The following is an 18,626-nucleotide window of genomic DNA, read 5'->3' on the forward strand; positions in this document are numbered from 1 at the left end:
GGGATGGCCACTCACTCCATCACTCACTCACTCACTCACTGCACTCACTCACTCACTTACACTCACTTACGCACTCAAACACTCACTCACTCACTCACTCACTCTGCACTTACTCACTCACTCTGCGTCCTCACTACTGTCCCGAGACTAGACACGACAGTTTGCCTCTCTGGACATGTCTTTGCCAGTTTACCCTGAAAAAGCGTTACTCCATGTCTGGTGCAGACTTTAGCAGGCTGCTTACATATATCAACAGAAATTCTAAACATCTAGTGTTTTACCTAACCCTGTGAATGAAAAGAAAAACATATCTTTATATAATTTTAATTTTTTAAGTAAGTAACTATCTTGTTCTGCAACTTCTAAATGGACCAGCAGTAAACCATTAATATTCTATAATTATGACTCTTTTTGTATCTATGTGAAACATCTGACCAAGTGCATTCCCATTCTTTCTCTCACTTACCATTTAAAACAGAAGTTACAAACGAAAAAGTTCCAAAATTTGACAGCTTTTAGGATTAGTCATGAAAGCATGTTTCATCTCAATGCAGGGATAGTCATCTAAAGGAGTTACAGGTGAGAGATGTGTATATATTTCATACCTCATGTTTGTCTATGTGTGAGGGTGTGACTTTGTTTTCTTGGTTCTCACTGCAGTGTCGGATGAAAACGTCCAGAAGAACATGAAACAGATGGAGAAGGACATCAAGGGGCTGGAGAAAGATCTCAAGAACTACAAACCAGTTCCAAACAGCAACGACCAGTTCAAACCAGTCATGGAAATATCCTTTGCTACTCTACACCAGTCTCGCTCTGTTGTTAGTGTTGTTGGTGTCTGTGTTTTTACATGTTAGCATGTATGAGGTTAAAGTTATGTGTATGGTGGACGAGTTACAGCACACTCCCATTATAATAAACGCAGTTGTAACGAAATCAAGATTTAGGCCTCAACATTGACTGCTGTGTGTTTTGTATGGTTTATTTGTTCGATTGAACAAAATTTCGATGTATCAAAAGAAAGCTGCCAGTCCCAAGGACTTCATTGTAACATGAGTCCACTGTGTTACAGTTATCCAGTGATCTTTAATCTGTACACACATTAAAGGTAGGGAATTCCATTTGCATGCCTTAAATGAAGAGTTGTATAAATACAGTGGTATGTTGAAGAGAGTATCATTTTAGAAACTCCCATAAAGTATTGAAAGTGGAAGGTAACATTTAGTACATTTTTATTGACCGTTAGATTTTGCATTGAATTTTTTTCAGGGCTCACCGTAAATTCCAGTACATTACTAGGCTACCTTTGCAGACCCATGCACTGCATGTGTGTCCATCATGTATATTTTGTGAAGAAAGTTCATCAAAACTTACAAACATTTCAATATACATTCTTGCCACACACTCTATATGTTATTACATCAGCTCTTATACTTTTAGATTTGTGTTTATAGATTTAAAAAAAAAAAATACAGAAGACTGCAACAAAAAGGCTTAAGTGTGGCTGACACACAGAACTACTGAGTAGTTGAGTTTTGTGCATTATTCAAATTGTAGATAACTGTTGACTTCCAAAATTCTCAGCAGGGGCCTAAATAAGTCCCCTGAGGTTCATATTTAATGTTTTGCTGCATTTTGGGAGGTCTGTAAAAGGTATTCCCTGCCTTTAAAAGTGAATGAATCCATTATGAAGCCATTTATATTCTGATTCATGATTGGAGAATATCACAAATATGACACTCGGGGACATGACCAAGACTTTATCAATTGATGGATGATAGGCAGAAACAACCCCTGCCCCATAAAAACAAACGATAACAAGCAAATTAACAAACAAAGAATATATATAGTTTAGGAACAAAGGCAGCCTATCTTAGGAGACATTTTATACCAGGAGGAGAGATGATTTAACATAATACTTGTTTTTTTCAGCTGTTGCTTTACATCCCATGGTGTAAGTCAAAGTGTTCATGTGCACAGATGTTTAGATACTGTAAAACCAAGCATTAAACTTTTGCGAATTAGAGACGACGGCCTTTTTCGCAGCACGAAACTTTCGCATATTGCCACTGGCATTTAATGCATTATGTAGACAAGAAGTTTTGCATGTGTTTTACTTTCAAAAATCTTGCCTCGTGAAATTCGTGAAAACTTCAAATATGCAAAACTGTATTACATTTGCATCTCTTCTGTAGAGAGTATGCTTTAATGGTGTACTGGGTGAAAAACTTATCAAAAGAGAAGTTGCAAACTTTGCTAGGTTTTTCCTTGACCAATTACTTCCTTCCTCTTGCTGATCACGTGTTTGTCAAGTCTGCCAAAGAACAGTTCAAGACACTGCAGAGCATGTATGAGAAGATGAAGGAGGTCTACAAGAAGCTTGCAGAGTATTATGCCTTTGACACTTCCAAGAAATCCATGGAGGAATTCTTTGGCGACATCAAGGTCTTCCTCGATGAGTATGAGGTTAGTTTAACAAAAACTGTGTTCTTGTTTAATCGCCGAGACACCCTTCACACATACTAACATGCTGGTATGTGGTTGGTCTTCTTGTCCCCAAAATACAATGACTAAAGCATTTCATGAATGTTTTTCTTGTGCATGGTGGTGGTGTGGTCTTGTGGATGTGCACTGTGCTTTCAGTGAGAAGGTCAAGGTTCAAGTCCCACTGTGGCATTGTTGTCCCTGAGCAAATTGACTTTACCTACAATGCCCCTCTCTTCCCAGGATCATGAATAGGTACTTGCTGGGAACCTGAATGCTAGATGTGGTAGAATTGCAAATGATGCACACTACAGTGCCGAATTAATGAGAATTATCCATTCTATACTACCTTTGGAATAGTCAGGAGATTGAAGCCAAATGTGTTTTGGACTGTTCAAAAGTTACAGCAGGAAGATAATTTTACTATAACCCAACTGAATAGTGTTCACTATTTTTCTTATAAATTGGGGGCATGATTTGAATTCTGCGGAAGCCATTTTTGCCAGATTCTCAGGCTATAGCACCAGCTCCAAACTAATTGAACTGCACACAGAAACAGTTGCAATGCATTTGTTATGCATGGGCAGCGCAGTTCAGTGCAGATGAGCGATCATAAGAACTAGCCATTAGTAGACTTAACGACTGGTGAAGAGTGTAGTTGGACCTTTGGGTGAAATCAATGATTGGTCACATCATAGCTCACAGTCAATCATTGATTATCATTGATTAGGATCCATATCACTCTTTCCGTTTTTATACCCCCGCCAAACAAAGTTTGAAGGGGGTATATAGGAATCAGCGGACGGTCGGGCGGTCGGTCCGTTGCAAATCTTGCCTCGCGAACTACTTCCTCAGTTTTCAACCGATTCCCATAAAACTTGGCACAGATGTGTACCTTGGATTGTAGATGTGCAAGACGTATTTTTTGACAGTACCCAAAAGTACGTTGCCATGGTAACGGCATATTATGGGCAAAAATGGGTACAAATCTTGCGTCGCGAACTCCTCCCACAGTTTTTGATCAATTTTTATGAAATTAGGTACAGATGTTCATCTGAATATGTTAATGTGCAAGACACATATTTCCGCAGTGGCAAAAAGTGCGTTGCCATGGTAACGGCATGTTATTGGTAAAATATAGGGCAAAATGCTTCATGGCAAAACTGCTTCATCAGTGTTCTTCTAATTCTCATGGAATTCATATTGAATGTTTGTCTTAGGATATAGGTCAGCATGACACATTTCTTGACAGTGACAAAAAGTATGTTGCCATGGTAACAGCTCACATATTATGAGCCAAAATGATGGAAAATTTTGTGTTGCAAACTACTTCCTCAGTTTTTGCCCAATTTCCATGAAACTTGGTACAGATGTGTGCCTTTGGTCGTAGATGTGCAAGACGCATTTTTCGACAGTACCCGAAAGTACGTTGCCATGGTAACGGCATATTAATGGCAGAAGATCAAGGAAAGATCTTGCGGATTTAACTACTTCCTCAGTTTTTTGACCAAAGCTTATGAAATGTTGTTTTGACCAAAGCTTATGAAATGTTGTTGGGCGGGGGTTAACCAGTCGCTGTAGCGACATTTCTAGTTTGATATGTTTTGCAGCACCTTTGAGTGCCTCATTTTCATGAAAAGTTATGCTGCATTGAAAAAGCAAACAAACGAGAATGGAAAAAAAAAATATCATCACTCGTCTAAATTACCATTTAGAACATGATTGATTGTTTCATACAATTAATGTTTTGGGCACCGTGGCCATTCCTTCCCACTTATCTCCTGCAGCAATCTAAGATTGAGAACAAGAGGAGACAAGAAGCGGAGGAGAAGGCGAAGAAGATGAAGGAGGCAAAGGAAAAGAAGGAGCGGGAAAAGAAGGCCAAGACTCAGAGGAAGAACAACCTCCTAGACATGACCTTGGGTAAGACAACGATTTGCTCTGGAATACTACCCGATCTCCATATAACTTTATCAAATTCAGATGAGACTCTTTCACAGTTATTCTTATTTAAAGTCAAAACTGTGAAGGATGATGTGACTTTATCTGTATATGAAATTATACAAGAGATTAGCATGATTTGTGTGTGGGGGGGGGGGGGTGCCAAAATCTTATTATTTGAGAAATGGATTTTATTTTCCTCCTATAGGCCCGACTTCACGAAGGTGGTACAAATGAAACCATGGTTTAAACCATGGACAAAATCTATGGAGCGCCAAGTGTCGCATGGAATATTTCGTTACGAAATCAGTCATTTTGTCAATGAAATGATTATTTTGCAACGAAATGACAACGTTTGGTAACTAAATGAACACTTTGTCCACGAAATGATAATTTCGTTAACGAAACGGTCATTTTGTCGACGAAATGACCAATTTCGTAACGAAATATACCGTGCGACACTTGGCACTCCACAGTTTTTGTCCATGGTTTAAACCATGGTTTCATTTGTACCACCTTCGTGAATTCGGGCCAAAGTGTCTTCAGAATATTGCTTACATAGTTGCAAAAATCTTGTGTCATGACAAGTATGGTAATGTATGTTTTTGATCCCCTGAAGCTTTTGCTGATATTGTAGAATTTTGTCTGTTCTGAGTAGCAAACTCTTTCTCATCAGTAGCAGCTGGTGCATATTATAGTATTAGCAAAGAAAGTTACCTGGTATGCTACTCCTCAACTTCTCCCAAATATCTCCTAGGTGATGTAGGGTACGGAGATCTTGAAAGAAAAATCATCCTTAGAGTGTTCATGAGATTACTGTCTTCTGAGATATATCATTTTAAATGACAACTGATATGGTGGATGATGATAGATATCAGATGGGTACAGTCTCGTGTGACATCATTTGATTCTGTCTGTGTTCAGTGAATTACTGCACTTCAACCAAATCCACTTGCTTTTTAAAACTTTTGATGAATGGAAATTGGTGAGGTGAGCATTGGCCATCCATCTTAAGGAAGTCCTCATACCCTCCCTTTCTTGAGCTTTTACTGTTGTTTCTTGCAAATTGGCCCAGATGTCTATAAAATAATTATGAATGAATAGAGATTACCCAACTCCCCTAATCCATATTGTAGACCATGTCCTTTATTTCTGTTGTTGGACTAAGGCACATTACTACACCAGAGTTGGCTTGCTAACTTTGCGAGTAGGTGAAGTTTGAATGGATTACTGAATGCTGGTAGAAAACTTGACAAGTTAAGCTAATTGCCAGGGGGTGTTTCACAAAGCTGTTCTTAAAGTTAAGAAGGACTTAAAGGTCCAGTTTACCTTTGGGAGCAGTGATTTCAAAAATGTTCAAGATACACATTTGATTCATATGTGTAGGTCTGTTATATCATAAAACATCCTACCATATAAAATTTTTGCAATAAAGCCTAAAATATAAGGAGATATCAGTGTTTTTCTCAATAAACCGTAACTGTATACGCTTTAGTCTGGAAACATTTTTATTATAACTATTGTTTATATTTTGTGTATTTAACAACACTTGACATCGATTACACGGATTCAAATTTTTACAGTGGTTGTTTCTATCCCTAAATCACATTTTAGAACTATTTTAAAGCACTAATGCTGGGTTTTTGTTTCATATGCAAAAGGTAAATTGTGCCTTTAAGAACGACTGGTGATCAGTTCTTGTGCTGAATTATTGAGATTCTGATGAATATAGCACATAAGAACTAATCACCAGTCGTTCTTAAGTCCTTCATAACTTTAAAAACAGCTTTGTGAACCCCCCCCCCCCCCAAATGGCATCATCATTCAGGACCAAGCTTCTGACTAGTTTAGATTCCATTTGGTCATGATCTCCCTCTCTATATCGTCTTAACCCTCAGACGACGACCAGGAAGGAGTCATGGATAACCTCCTGGAGGCGCTCCAGAGTGGAACGGCTTTCAACCGACCAGAGAAGAAGAGGAGAGCTCCGAGAGCAGGTGGAGGTAAGGCTAATGCTTGACCTCTGCACTCTTTCTTGTACAGTGGACTTCTGTTATAACAAAGTCCTCGGGACGGGCAGTTTTCTTGCGTTGTATCGAAATTTTGTTATAACCAAACGAATAAACAACTGAAATACATAGAGTGGATAGTGTCGTGGCCTGAATTTTTACTTTGTTGTAACCGGAATTTCATTATAACCGCGTTTGTTATAATGGGAGTGTATTGTATAGAAGTTTTGATTTATCACATTCTGTCTCGAGCCTATACAGAGTATTCTGCAGATCAGGCACTCTAAATGAGCACCTGCTTATTAAGACGTCAAACTCAACAGAGATTTCAAGATTGAATCAAAGACAACAAATAATCAAATCATTCATACTGGAAGCAATTACTTAAAGTATTCTCGCGTATGTTTGTTAAGATGATCTTGTGTGTGTATGTATAAGAAGACATTAAATCTGCAATCACCTTCTGAGGAACAGAGCATGATTGAAAGTAATTTGAGATATTGAAAGAGAAATGAAGATTAGTGCCCACGTATGGTTCACGTCCTTATTTCTTTGTGATATTGCAGCGGACCGTCAGAGGCAGCTTGAGAGATCACGGTCACGGGTCGGGAAAATGTTGCCAACAACGTTGACGGAGATCGACATCAACGGCAGCTCCTCTCCGTCGGTGGTCCGGTCTAACAGAGCGAACGGTGCAGGAAGGAGAGGGAGGAGACCGGACAATGATGCAGCAGATGGCGACTCCCTGATGGAGAGATTAAAAGCCTTATAGTAGAGGGAGGACAGAGTTGGTGTGGACTGAGCCCCTGCAGCAAATTGCATATGTGGGACCAAGAGGGCTATCCAAGTGTATGTTTCACCAGCAATGCCTGTGGCAGCCCTATGCAACACACCCTCACTCAGGGATGTATTCATTTGAACTCAGGCTGCCATGGAAACGGATGAGAGCTCCTTGTTGCCCAGCGCACTAGCCAGACACGTAATATTTGTATACACATCTATTGCCTTTTATATATATACATGTATACAGTCGAGGAAACATTGTAAGAGCATCATGAATCATTGAGGGTGAAGCGACTATTTACCAGCAGGCAGACCAATCCAAGATAACAGAATGATTTTTTTTTTTTGCTTGGAGCAAGAACATCATGGTCAGTATTGGTTCTAGGATGGTTCACACATTCTTTTTAGCAGTCTCACCTAGCATCTTATAAACAACATGAAGAACATCTTTGTTATGGAGAGGCTAGCTACAGACTAAGGCCAGATATCCAGTGTGAGTATCTCATGGGAGTTTGAACATATGTGGAATGAGACATTTATCCAAGAATGTAAGATCTCGTTGACAAATCTTTCTTGAGTAGCGAGGAAACTGGTGTAGGGAAAGAGGGAAAATACAATGAAATTAGTTTAGATGGCAAGAAGTGATCAGTACTAGGACGATATTCCATGCGAAGTTACGTGAAAGACGCTCAAGGCAGTCTGATAAAGGTAAAATGCAGCCAGTAGCTTGAACTAATGAAGAAGAATATGTTTCAGAAGAAGGAAAAGAGAGTCAAGAAATTAATCTCTAGCAAATCATTTTGTAGTGGATTAGAGCAGAGAGGATGATTTTGTAAAAGCTGAGAGAAGTTCTAGACAAGAGCTAGCATCTGTGCACACCATGATGTAGGTAGAATAGAAGGTGTAACCAATCTCTCTCTCTATAACACTGCCTACACATAAAAAAAAAGAGGTTTTGAATGTTATGAGAGCCTGGGGCCCCCGTCCAGTGGGCCCAGGGTTCAAGACCCACTCATGGTACTCCCAAGTCTTGCCAGAGTGCCTTCCATCAATGAATGCCTTCTGGATCGCTGCTACTGAAGAACAGCCTCTCTCAGAAGCGGTCTGATATTAACCCTTTGAGGATGGGCTGATCTTGCTACAACACACATTTCCCATAGACACAAGCCTGGGTATACTCAGCAGTAGTCTTCAACAGGTTAAAGACACAGCCCACCAGTGCAAACATCTAGTGTGAGTTAAGTATGGCTGGGTTTGAAATTTGCTATAATATAGTGAAGAATACCTGTGAGATCCTCCCAGATAAAGGAAAAGAGAGAAAATGGTTTTGAGCAATATTGCCAAACGTGGAGGACATTCGAGTATTGGGCATGAGAAAATTCAAGTGCACTCCCAAACTTTTAAGGTCAAATTTTTACTAGACTTTAACAGCTTCTAACAACTAGCAATGATGCGAGGTTAAATGTCCATATTCCTCACAAACAGTGCTTTCCTTTGGTGGGCATCTGTGGCGGAACCACATTACAAGCTCAAATGCAAAACCTTTGTCAGATTTATGAAAGTATTTTGCTTAACATATCAATGATTGACAGTGTTTCATGATGCAAAGTAATGGTAAATAAAGGTTGTATTTCATGGCTATTTTGACACTTGACATGATAAAATTTTCTGCATATCAGCAAGCCAAACATGTATATGTGCTGTGCATATTAAATACTAAATGAATTTTGATTGAAGAAATTATTTATATTTTTCATTACATTTGACAAATATACCTTTCTACATTGATTATATGCTGGTTCAATGTTTTGAATATTGTGTTATTTCTCTCAGGTGTAAAAAAAAAAATCTGAGGAGAAAATTTCATGATTATACTTGACAATGAAAGGGGGAAAATAATTTATCAGTTTTGTACTTTGTTGACCAATGTCTGCTGTTTGTGGTTATTGTGGACTTTTGTTTAAATTTGGAGGAAATTTAACTTACCAGGAAATGTTTCCTAAAGGTGTTCATTATTGAGGTCTGTCATGTCCAAAGGCTTTCATGGAATTCATTTTTATGTTGGACTTGCTAGAGATATAAATGTGCCCATCCTTTACTAAATATGCCTCCCTTTGGTATAAAACTTGAGAGCAAACTGTCAATGGCGGTAATTCCAGAGTAAGTGTGTGATGGGGATGATATAACCATAGAGGAGCATCTTACTTTCTGCAAAGTAGAAGCTCAAGATATTTTCAGTTTCACTTCTGTGTAAGTGTACCCCTCTAGGAAATTATCAGATCCCAGTGAAGTGCAAAATGTGGACTCGGCAGCCGCATCATTTGAAGGAAAACAAAATTCGTTCATGGAGCCATGTTTATGCGAATGCTGCGAGTACGGCCACAGGTTCCCACAAAGCTGATGGATCCAGGCATGGTGTTAAGACATTCAAGACCTTCGTGATGTTTGTTAACATCAATGTTTTGATTCATTTTGAAAGCATTTCTGCCTTCCGAGTGGACAAAAACTTCTGCCGTGAAAGTGATGTCAAATATACATACTTTCTTGTGAATGAGTCAGAAATTTTTGTCTCTCTTGATGTGTTATTGATCTCTAGACACAGCTATGACCCAATTTTTCTCTCCTTTGTTCGTGTACATGTTGCCCATGTTGAGAGCAGAGGGAATAAAGTGGTGTACTATTCCATATGTTACCCTCATCAGTATTGCCATTGGTAGCACTTCATACTAGAAGAAACACAAATGTTGAACCAATATTTCAAGTGAGTTACTATTAAGAAGAGGTGAAAACAGGTTTCATGCCTACATTTAAAAGTTCCAAGTGTACTTTGTGAATGCATTATTTAAAAGTGAATATTTAACCTTATCTTTAAAACGATCAAATGATGCATTTTGAATATTACAAATATTACGATAGTGTCTTCCAGTGCTTTAGAACCAATAAGCGAGGTAAAATTGAAATTATTTGATACAGGTCTGACACCTCATTCTCTCTTCTCCTCTTCTTTTTTGAATGATAACATCAGATCAGATGTCTGTAGTAGGCTTTGCACACTTTCTTATTTTCATGCAAAGTTATTTCTGCTTTGGTGCATTGAGGTGACACTACCTCAGAAACTTCTGGTCGGATTTCTAGTGACAACTGCAGATAAACTTTGTCGTACTAGCATTTTTGTGGAGAGGTTTCTAGAGAATTGATTTTGAAGTTCCCTTCAAGTAGGAAAAATATTCTGTACAAGTTTACATCTCTCTACATGACTCCTGCTAGAGAGGGCACATTGTCTTGACTCTTAATACTTTATTTGTAGGCGTTTCGAGGGGAGATGTTGCTCATGTGAGTCTTGAAATATTGTTCCCGTCAGTATAAAAGTGTAATTTCTGTAACTGTTCATCGAGGTGTGTCTTCACTTTTCATTAAAAGCATTGAAACACTTTCCAGTGTTCTCGATATAAAGCTAAGTGGAAGCGGCTTCATTGATTATACCTTGTTCAATATTTTGACATCAATGAAATTTCAGTAGATTGCAGTGAAATGATGTTCAGCATCAAAGATTTTGATCACCATGTAATTTATGTGAAGCCAAGTCTTTTGTTCTGTTCTGTCTGCTTTCTTTTTCTTTTCTTTTTTTTTTGGGGGGGGGGAGCGGTGAGGGGTAAATGCTGATTATTTATAGTGCATTACTTCTGCTCCCCTCAAGGTATTGTGCATTCTTTTTCGATTTCATTGTTGACATAATATCAAAAACAACATCCAGATATTTTCATATTTTTTCACACATTTTCTAAGGGTCTGCTCTCCTAGTTTGACTCCTAGATATGTGTGGTGCCATTTTCCAAGCTCCCGTGCAGAGTTTTTCCCTATCACAGGCCAGCAGCCCTTATGTAGACAAATTTGTCATGCTGGTTTGTCATCTCTGTCAACAGAACTCTATGTGACTGGCTGATTTTCTGAAAGATTTGAAGCAAAACTAGGAAACCCATTTGAGCCTTGTGTTTGTTGTGGCTAACAATTGTTGGCTTGACTGAACTTATTGATCAAGACATACTGTGACCAATGAACTGAAGTGTTTACATGTGTGTTTGAGTTTCATCTAGGATTTTCAGCTTTTCATAGAGCCTTGTCTATGAACAGTTTTCTCTGACCACAGTTCTTAGTGAAAGCAAGCTGGTCTGAGAACAGTCTGTCCCTTGTAGACATCAATGATCATACATTTCATGTCTGTGTGGCACAAAGAAGAAAAATTGTGTGAGACATCTGTCATCCTGCCATTTTCTTTCAAAATGAAGCAAGCAAGCAAAATGAATTTCCATCCCCTTTTTGTTTTGTTGCTGTAATTGCATGCACATGTGTTAAAGCAATGTTTGGTCTAGTCACAATTTTTACATGTAAATTACAATTGTATGTTGATGCTTTCACGTTTTGTTATCGTATTTTTTCCTCCATTGCTGAAGAGAAAATATGTTGGAGAATTATATTCTATCATAATGCTATATTTTTTATGAGAAGTGTATATTTTTAGAGTTCTACAGTGCTGCTTTATGAAAATGTGGCTTTACTCAAACAGGTCATGAAGGGTAGTTAGTGGTACTGTGACAGAGTTCGGAGTTTGGGAAAGTCTGTATCTAATATTCATTTTTTTGGGGGGGGGGGGGCAAAGGCCAGTCAAAAAGATATATAGTACATTTCATAAAATGTAGTATGTCTTGTGAAAGCATTGAATGAGAAATTTAAAAGGGAAACTAAATGATCCTTGATCCACGGATACATACCCGAGGCATTGTTATGATCTGTGTCCACGTCTTCTGCCACTAGCTCATTATCATCTTGTTTTTGTTGAACTGTATGTAATGGTAGCATATACCTTGATTGTAGTAATTCATTATGCCACATTAGAGGTAAAGCAGTGACTAGTGAACAGTCATGGAGGCAATCTGAGCTGCATCCCATAACAGGGATGTTTTATGTGATTTCCTCTGCTTTCCCTTTAAACTGGGCAAATAGTCTGTGTAAGATTTTGGCAGGTTGTCTTACCATTTGAAGAAGAAAAAATACATACAGTGCTTCTGCATCTGTCCCCATGTGAATGTGGCTGTAAATATTCTCTCAATTATGTAGTAAATGTCTCAAGACCGGTTGGGACCGCATGGACAACATATTTTTGCAGCAGTAGGTCATAAGTAACTTGTTCTTCATATGAGAATCATCAATATTTCAATACTTCAATGCCCATGGACATGATATCAAATGTGATTGACTGTGAAGTGGCCTGTATGTGATGCCTTCTTCAACAGTTTCATTCAACATTTAAAATTATCTTGGGCAGTCAGTTGGGCATCCCGAAGAATTCTGCAGAACATGGCGGTGTTCATTAAAGCAGAGGAATATAACAACAACAACAACAACAAAAAAAAAAATAGAGCAGATTATGTTTCCTTGATTTTGTGAGAGAAGTGACATGAGATTTGATACAAATGACACCAAGTTTTAACAAAAAGTCTGAACTGCTGTTCAATAGGCCCGGTTATTACACCGCAGCATCAGAAATAATATGCCATGTTTGATGATAAAACCAATCCTCTTGCAAGAAATATCATTTAAAAGTTCTCAGTTGCTTTATGAAGCACCCATCTCTTTGTGAGCTTTTCAATTTTGAAAGATTCTGTTCACTGCTTTTGTGTCTCCCAGTTGTTCATTGTATATTATTTGCTCAATTCTGTGTAAATTTCTTTCTGTGGATGTAAAGATATCTACTACAGTCGCATTTCCTAGAACTGGCTAAAAAAAAGAAAGAAAGAAGACAAGAAAAGCAGAATGTATGTTACTATAAGCAGTCGCAAAACTCAAGCTTTGATTTGCACATTGCCATTGCAGGTAACCTTGCCCCCCCCCCCCCCCCCTTCATAAATTATTTTTCTCTATCATTGATACACAGACATATTACAAAAAAGCTTGCAGTCTGTAAAGAATATTATGAGTAAGAATTGTGTTGATGATGTAGCAAAGAACTGTCGGGATTTGCCCATTTTAGCAGGTTTCTCTTTTTTCACCAAACCAGTACTCTGTTGATCCTGTGGACATCATGTCTTGATCACCTCCCCCACTCCCCCCCCCCCCCAAAAAAAAAGAAGAAGAAGAAGACCAAACCAACAAGCAAAAGGCAAGGATTTTTTTTTTTTCTTCAAGTGGGTAATCTTCTTGGGAAAAGTTGTTAGAGAGGTGAATAGTTGCTATATGGTTCCTGAAAGTTGCCTGGTATGTATTTATAATCTCATTCTATTGTACACCAAAAAGAAAAAAAAAAATGATAATAAAAATGACATGAAAAAGTTCTGTTCATGCACAGTTGTGTTTGTAAAAACTATTTTACTATAGTGACATGGGTATAAACTAGTGTATATGTGATATTTCTAGTGTACATATATATTTTCCATGACCCTCAATATCGATGAAAAGATATAACATTTGGCGAAATGAAAAAATAAAGCAATTTGTCTTTTAGTATTTATTCTGTTAATGTGTTATCTAGGACTGAAGGTTTGGTGGTGTGAGAGATGGAGAGAGTGCTGCATGTACAATGTCAGTGGGAGATAGTATGTGGATTTGGATGTGTGGGTGTGTTTGGAGTCCACTGCAATGCTTCTTATTACGCACTGGTACAGGAATACATAACTCATTATCATGGACTACTAAGTATATGCATGGGTGCAGACATACCTGCAAAAAAACACCCAGTACCTTGTACCTTGTAGTAGTTATCCTTGAAGACCTCTGCTAGGAGGCTGACGAGAGTGGTAGCACCAGTTTGTTTTGCTTTTTCAATACGAGAGCTTTGATTTTTTAGTTTGGTTCTGAAGACTTCTGTACACTTGGATAATATTATTTCTTTTGGGAGGTCATTCCAGAGGGAAATTACATATGGGAAGAATGAGTTTGCTAGCTGGCTTGTAGAGATGAAGGTTGATACGGCGTTGTACTGCTTGTCATGTGTTCGCCGTAGCCTGGTTACTTTCATTGAGGTGTATTTGTGGAGATCTAGGTCAAGTCAAGTAGACTGAAAGTGCTATTACTGTACAATGTCTCTTTGATGAGTTTGTATGTACAAGGATGTGAGGTGTGTCAGTGTGAAGGAGTGGTAGTCAAATGTCACTGAAGCAATGAAGGAGGAGGCTGGTGCTCTATCCCCATCCGCCACCCCCCCCCCCCCCCCCCCCAGCACAATGTCTGATGCATGTTAACATGATTAAAGATGCTTTAAAGACGATGGGAGAGTTAAAAAGAAAAAGATATCTGCCCAAGCTCACCTTAAAGGTCCAGTTTACCTTTGGGAGCAGTGATTTCAAAAATGTTCAAGATATCACATTTGATGCACATGTGTTGGTCTGTTGTATCATAAAACATCCTACCATATTTAATATTTGCAATAAAACCTAAAATATAAGGAGATATCAGAGTTTTTCTCAATAAACCGTAACTGTATACGGTTTAGTCTGTAAACATTTTTATTATAACTATTGTTCACATTTTGTGTATTTAACAACACTTAACATCAATTATACGGATTCAAATTTTGACAGTGGTTGTTTCTATCCCTAACTCACATTTTAGAACTATTTTGAAGCACTAATTCTGGGTTTTTGTTTCATCTGCAAATGGTAAATTATGCCTTTAATATACATGTGGATTGAAAGAATGTACAGCAATATTAATAGAATACATCAGTGAAAGTTGAAGGAAAATCAGGCAACCCATAGCCATTCAAAAGTTATGAATTTTTGAAATTTCAGTGCCACTATCACTGGATGAGAAGACTACAGCTTGTTATGTCACATGCGCAGAATGATAGTACGATATTAAGAAAATGTAAAGAAAATTTGACATCTTTTCACTTTTCCTGCACAATAAGAAGAGCACTTGACTTGCCGTTTTCAAAAGGTAGGGGAGAATGTTATTACCTGTAACATATGTTAGTAATAAGGGGGAATGTGTATTTTTTTAAAAGTCATTTTCCATATATTGTTTTACACATGTGACATCATAAACTGAGGTAGTTTTGTCATCCAGCAATGACTGCGCAGAAATCTTAAAAGTTCATAACTTTTGAATGGATTGTTCTAGTTTCCTCAAGCATTTAATGATGTGCTCTACTGATATTGCTGCTTGCATTCAATCCACCATCCATACCCCTCCAACCTGCCCCCTATACAATGTTGGATGCATGTGCACATACACATGCAGTTAGAGGTACAATGTATTGAGACAATGCCAGAGTTTTAAAAAAAGGTCTCTGCACTTTTCTGGCAAGCAGAAAAAAAACCAACAACACTAGGACCAAAGCGAATCCAGTGTTGTATGTTTGATTAGGGGGGTTTGCATGTGACATGGACTGTGACTTATTGCTGTTCATAATTAATTTCAGAATGTCATTACACGTGCCATCAGTACCAGTATACACCGGTTTCAAGTCAAGCATATCATCTCTTATATTAGAATAATGCCTTTATTATTTTCTTTGATTGGGCCGACTATTTGATCCAAAGATAAACAATACATCAATGAAACAAAGAAACACATTTTCAATATTTTATTACAATAGAGGGCGATGATAAGGACCAATTAAAGCAAATGCAGTGTTACAAGCTTGATTGTGGTTGTTTTGCATGTGACATAACTGACTTCCAAATGTCATTAAATGAGCATTGAGTAACGGTATACAACCGCTTCGAGTCAAGCATTTATATGAAGAGTTTGTTCGCAAAAACTGATAAGTCCATATTTGAAGGTTTTGAAGTACGGTCTCTGTCATAAAGTACAAAATAATACCTTTTAAATGATATATTGTCAATACATATAAAGGTACATTTTTGACGTTATGGTCAAAAGAAGCACAAAATTTCTTATTATTCTCTTTATTTTTCTTGACCTTTAATCGCAATTATCTCCATTTGGCAAATATGGACTTATCGGTTTTTGCAAACAAACTCTTCATATCTTCTCTTTATCAGAATGTTGTCTCTTTTTTTCTTTGATTAGACTATTTGATTCAAAGCTGAAAGATATATCACTGAAATAAAGAAATAAAATTTTGATATCATATTACAAAGGGAAGCAATGATGCAGACCAAAGCAAATGCAGTGTTGCGTGCGTGATTGTGGGTGGTTTGCATAAGCTATTTCTTTTTGCTGTAGGGCCTACATACATACATATCTAACTTCAATATGTCATTACATGTGCACATTAAGCATTGACATGCATGTGAACATAGTTAAAAGGTTTTAAGACAATGGAAGGGTTTAAAGGTTTTTTTTTTTATCATTGGGAGCAATGATTTAAAAGATGTTTGAGTTATCACATTTGATGCATGTGTGTAGGTCAATTGTATCACAAAACATCCTACCATATGGAAATTTGGCAATAAAGCCTAAAGGAGATAAACCGTGACTGCAGACGCTATATTCAACAATACTGAAAAAATAAAGGTCTCTGCACTTTCATGGCAAACAAACTGAAAAACAAATACACTAGAACCAAAGCAAATCCAGTGTTGCATGCTTGATTAGGGGTGTTTTGCATGTAACATCTACTATTGCATATTGCCGTTTCTAGTTAACTTCAGAATGTCATCAAGCATTAAAATGAGTACAGGCCGGTATACATGCTTCAAGTCGAGCATATCATCTCTTTATTAGAATATGGTATTTTTGTTTTCTTTGATTTGGGCGAACTATTTGATCCAAAGATAAAGAAAAAAAAAAATACATCAGTAAAACAAGGGAACACATTTTCAATACTTTATTACAATAGAGAGTGATGGTAAGGACCAATTAAAGCAAATGCGGTGTTACAAGCTTGATAATAGGTGCTTTACATGTGACATGGGCCATTGCTGACTGCTTTACATAACTGACTTCAGAATGTCATTACATGTGCATTGAGTATCGGTATGCACCTGCTTCATGTCAGCGTTTCATCTCTTTATAGAATTTTGTCTCTTTTTTCCTCTCTCTCTCTGATTAGACCAACTACTAGATTAAAAACTGAAAGATATATCACTGAAATAAAGAAATAAAATTTTAATATCATATTACAAAGGGAAGCAATGATACGAACCAAAGCAAATGCAGTGTTGCATGCGTGATTGTGGGTGGTTTGCATAAGCTATTTCTTTTTGCTGTACATAATTAACTTGAGAATGTCATTACATGTGCAAATTAAATTCACATGCACGTGAACAAAGTTAAAGGTTCTAAGACAATGGAAGGATTTAAAGGTTTTGGGGTTTTTTTTTTTACCTTTGTGAGCAATGATTTAAAAAATGTTGAGTTATCACATTTGATGCATGTGTGTAGGTCAGTTGTATCACAAAACATCCTACTATATGAAAGTTTGGCAATAAAGCCTAAGATATAAGGAGATATTACTAGTTTTCTCAATAAACCATGACTGCAGACGGTTTATGCTAGAAACAATTTTTTCACAATTAATGATCACATTTTGTATATTTGACAATACTGAACATTGACTATATTGATTAATATTTTTCCATCGGTAGTTTCTATCCCTAACTCACATTTTAGAACTAGTTTAAAGCACTAAAGCTGGGTTTTTGTTTCATCTGCAAATAAAATAATGCCTTGAAGATAAAGATCTCTGCACTTTAATGGCAAACAAACTGAAAAAAAAAACAACAACACTAGAACCAAAGAAAATTCAGTGTTGCATGTTTGATTAGGGGTGTTTTGCATGTGACATGGAGTGGGGGATCCGGAGGAGTGCGCCCCCTCTTTACTTTTTTGTTAAAACAAAAGAAATAAAAAGAACAAAATGGGGGGGGGGGGGGGGGGCTCTTGCACCCCCTTTAATTTTGTAAAGGCGCCTCCCCTTTACGGAATTCCTGGATCCGCCCCTGACATGGACTATTGCATAGTGCTGTACGTGATTAACTTCAGAATGTGATTGCACATCTCTTGAGTACCGGTATACATCTGCTTCAAGTTGAGCACATCATCTCTTTATTAGAATGTTGTCTTTTTTTTTATTTGTTTAGGCTGACTATTTGATTCAAAGCTAAACAATACATCAGTGAAACAAAGAAATAACACCTGACCATCAATATCATAATGCAATGGAAAGCAACGATAACAACCAAAGCAAATGCAGTGTTACACAAGCTTTGATAGAAGAGTTTGTTTGCAAAAACCGATAAGTCCATATTTGCCAAATGGAGATATTTGCGATTAAAGATCAAGAAAAATAAAGAGAATGATAAGAAAAATTTTGCTTATTTTAACCATAACTTCAAAAATGTACCTTTATATGTATTGACCAATATATCATTTACAAGGTATTATTTTGTACTTTTTGACAGAGACCGTACTTCGAAATCTTCAAAAATGGACTTATCGGTTTTT

General features: G+C 37.4%; 1 protein-coding gene across 1 annotated transcript in view; it reads left to right on the plus strand.

Annotated features, from left to right (window-relative positions):
* LOC140235526 (protein diaphanous homolog 2-like) overlaps positions 1-7,410 on the plus strand; it is a 105,060-nt gene extending 97,650 nt beyond the window's left edge. The window contains exons 19-23 of the mRNA XM_072315550.1: positions 661-785; positions 2,302-2,466; positions 4,272-4,407; positions 6,324-6,428; positions 7,001-7,410. Coding sequence (XP_072171651.1) covers positions 661-785; positions 2,302-2,466; positions 4,272-4,407; positions 6,324-6,428; positions 7,001-7,206 — 737 coding nt within the window. The 3' untranslated portion in view covers positions 7,207-7,410. The remainder of the gene's footprint in view (positions 1-660; positions 786-2,301; positions 2,467-4,271; positions 4,408-6,323; positions 6,429-7,000) is intronic.
* Positions 7,411-18,626: the final 11,216 nt, after the last annotated feature.

This window comes from Diadema setosum, chromosome 11 (genome assembly GCF_964275005.1).
Source record: "Diadema setosum chromosome 11, eeDiaSeto1, whole genome shotgun sequence".
In the NCBI taxonomy this organism is placed as follows: Eukaryota; Metazoa; Echinodermata; class Echinoidea; order Diadematoida; family Diadematidae; genus Diadema; species Diadema setosum.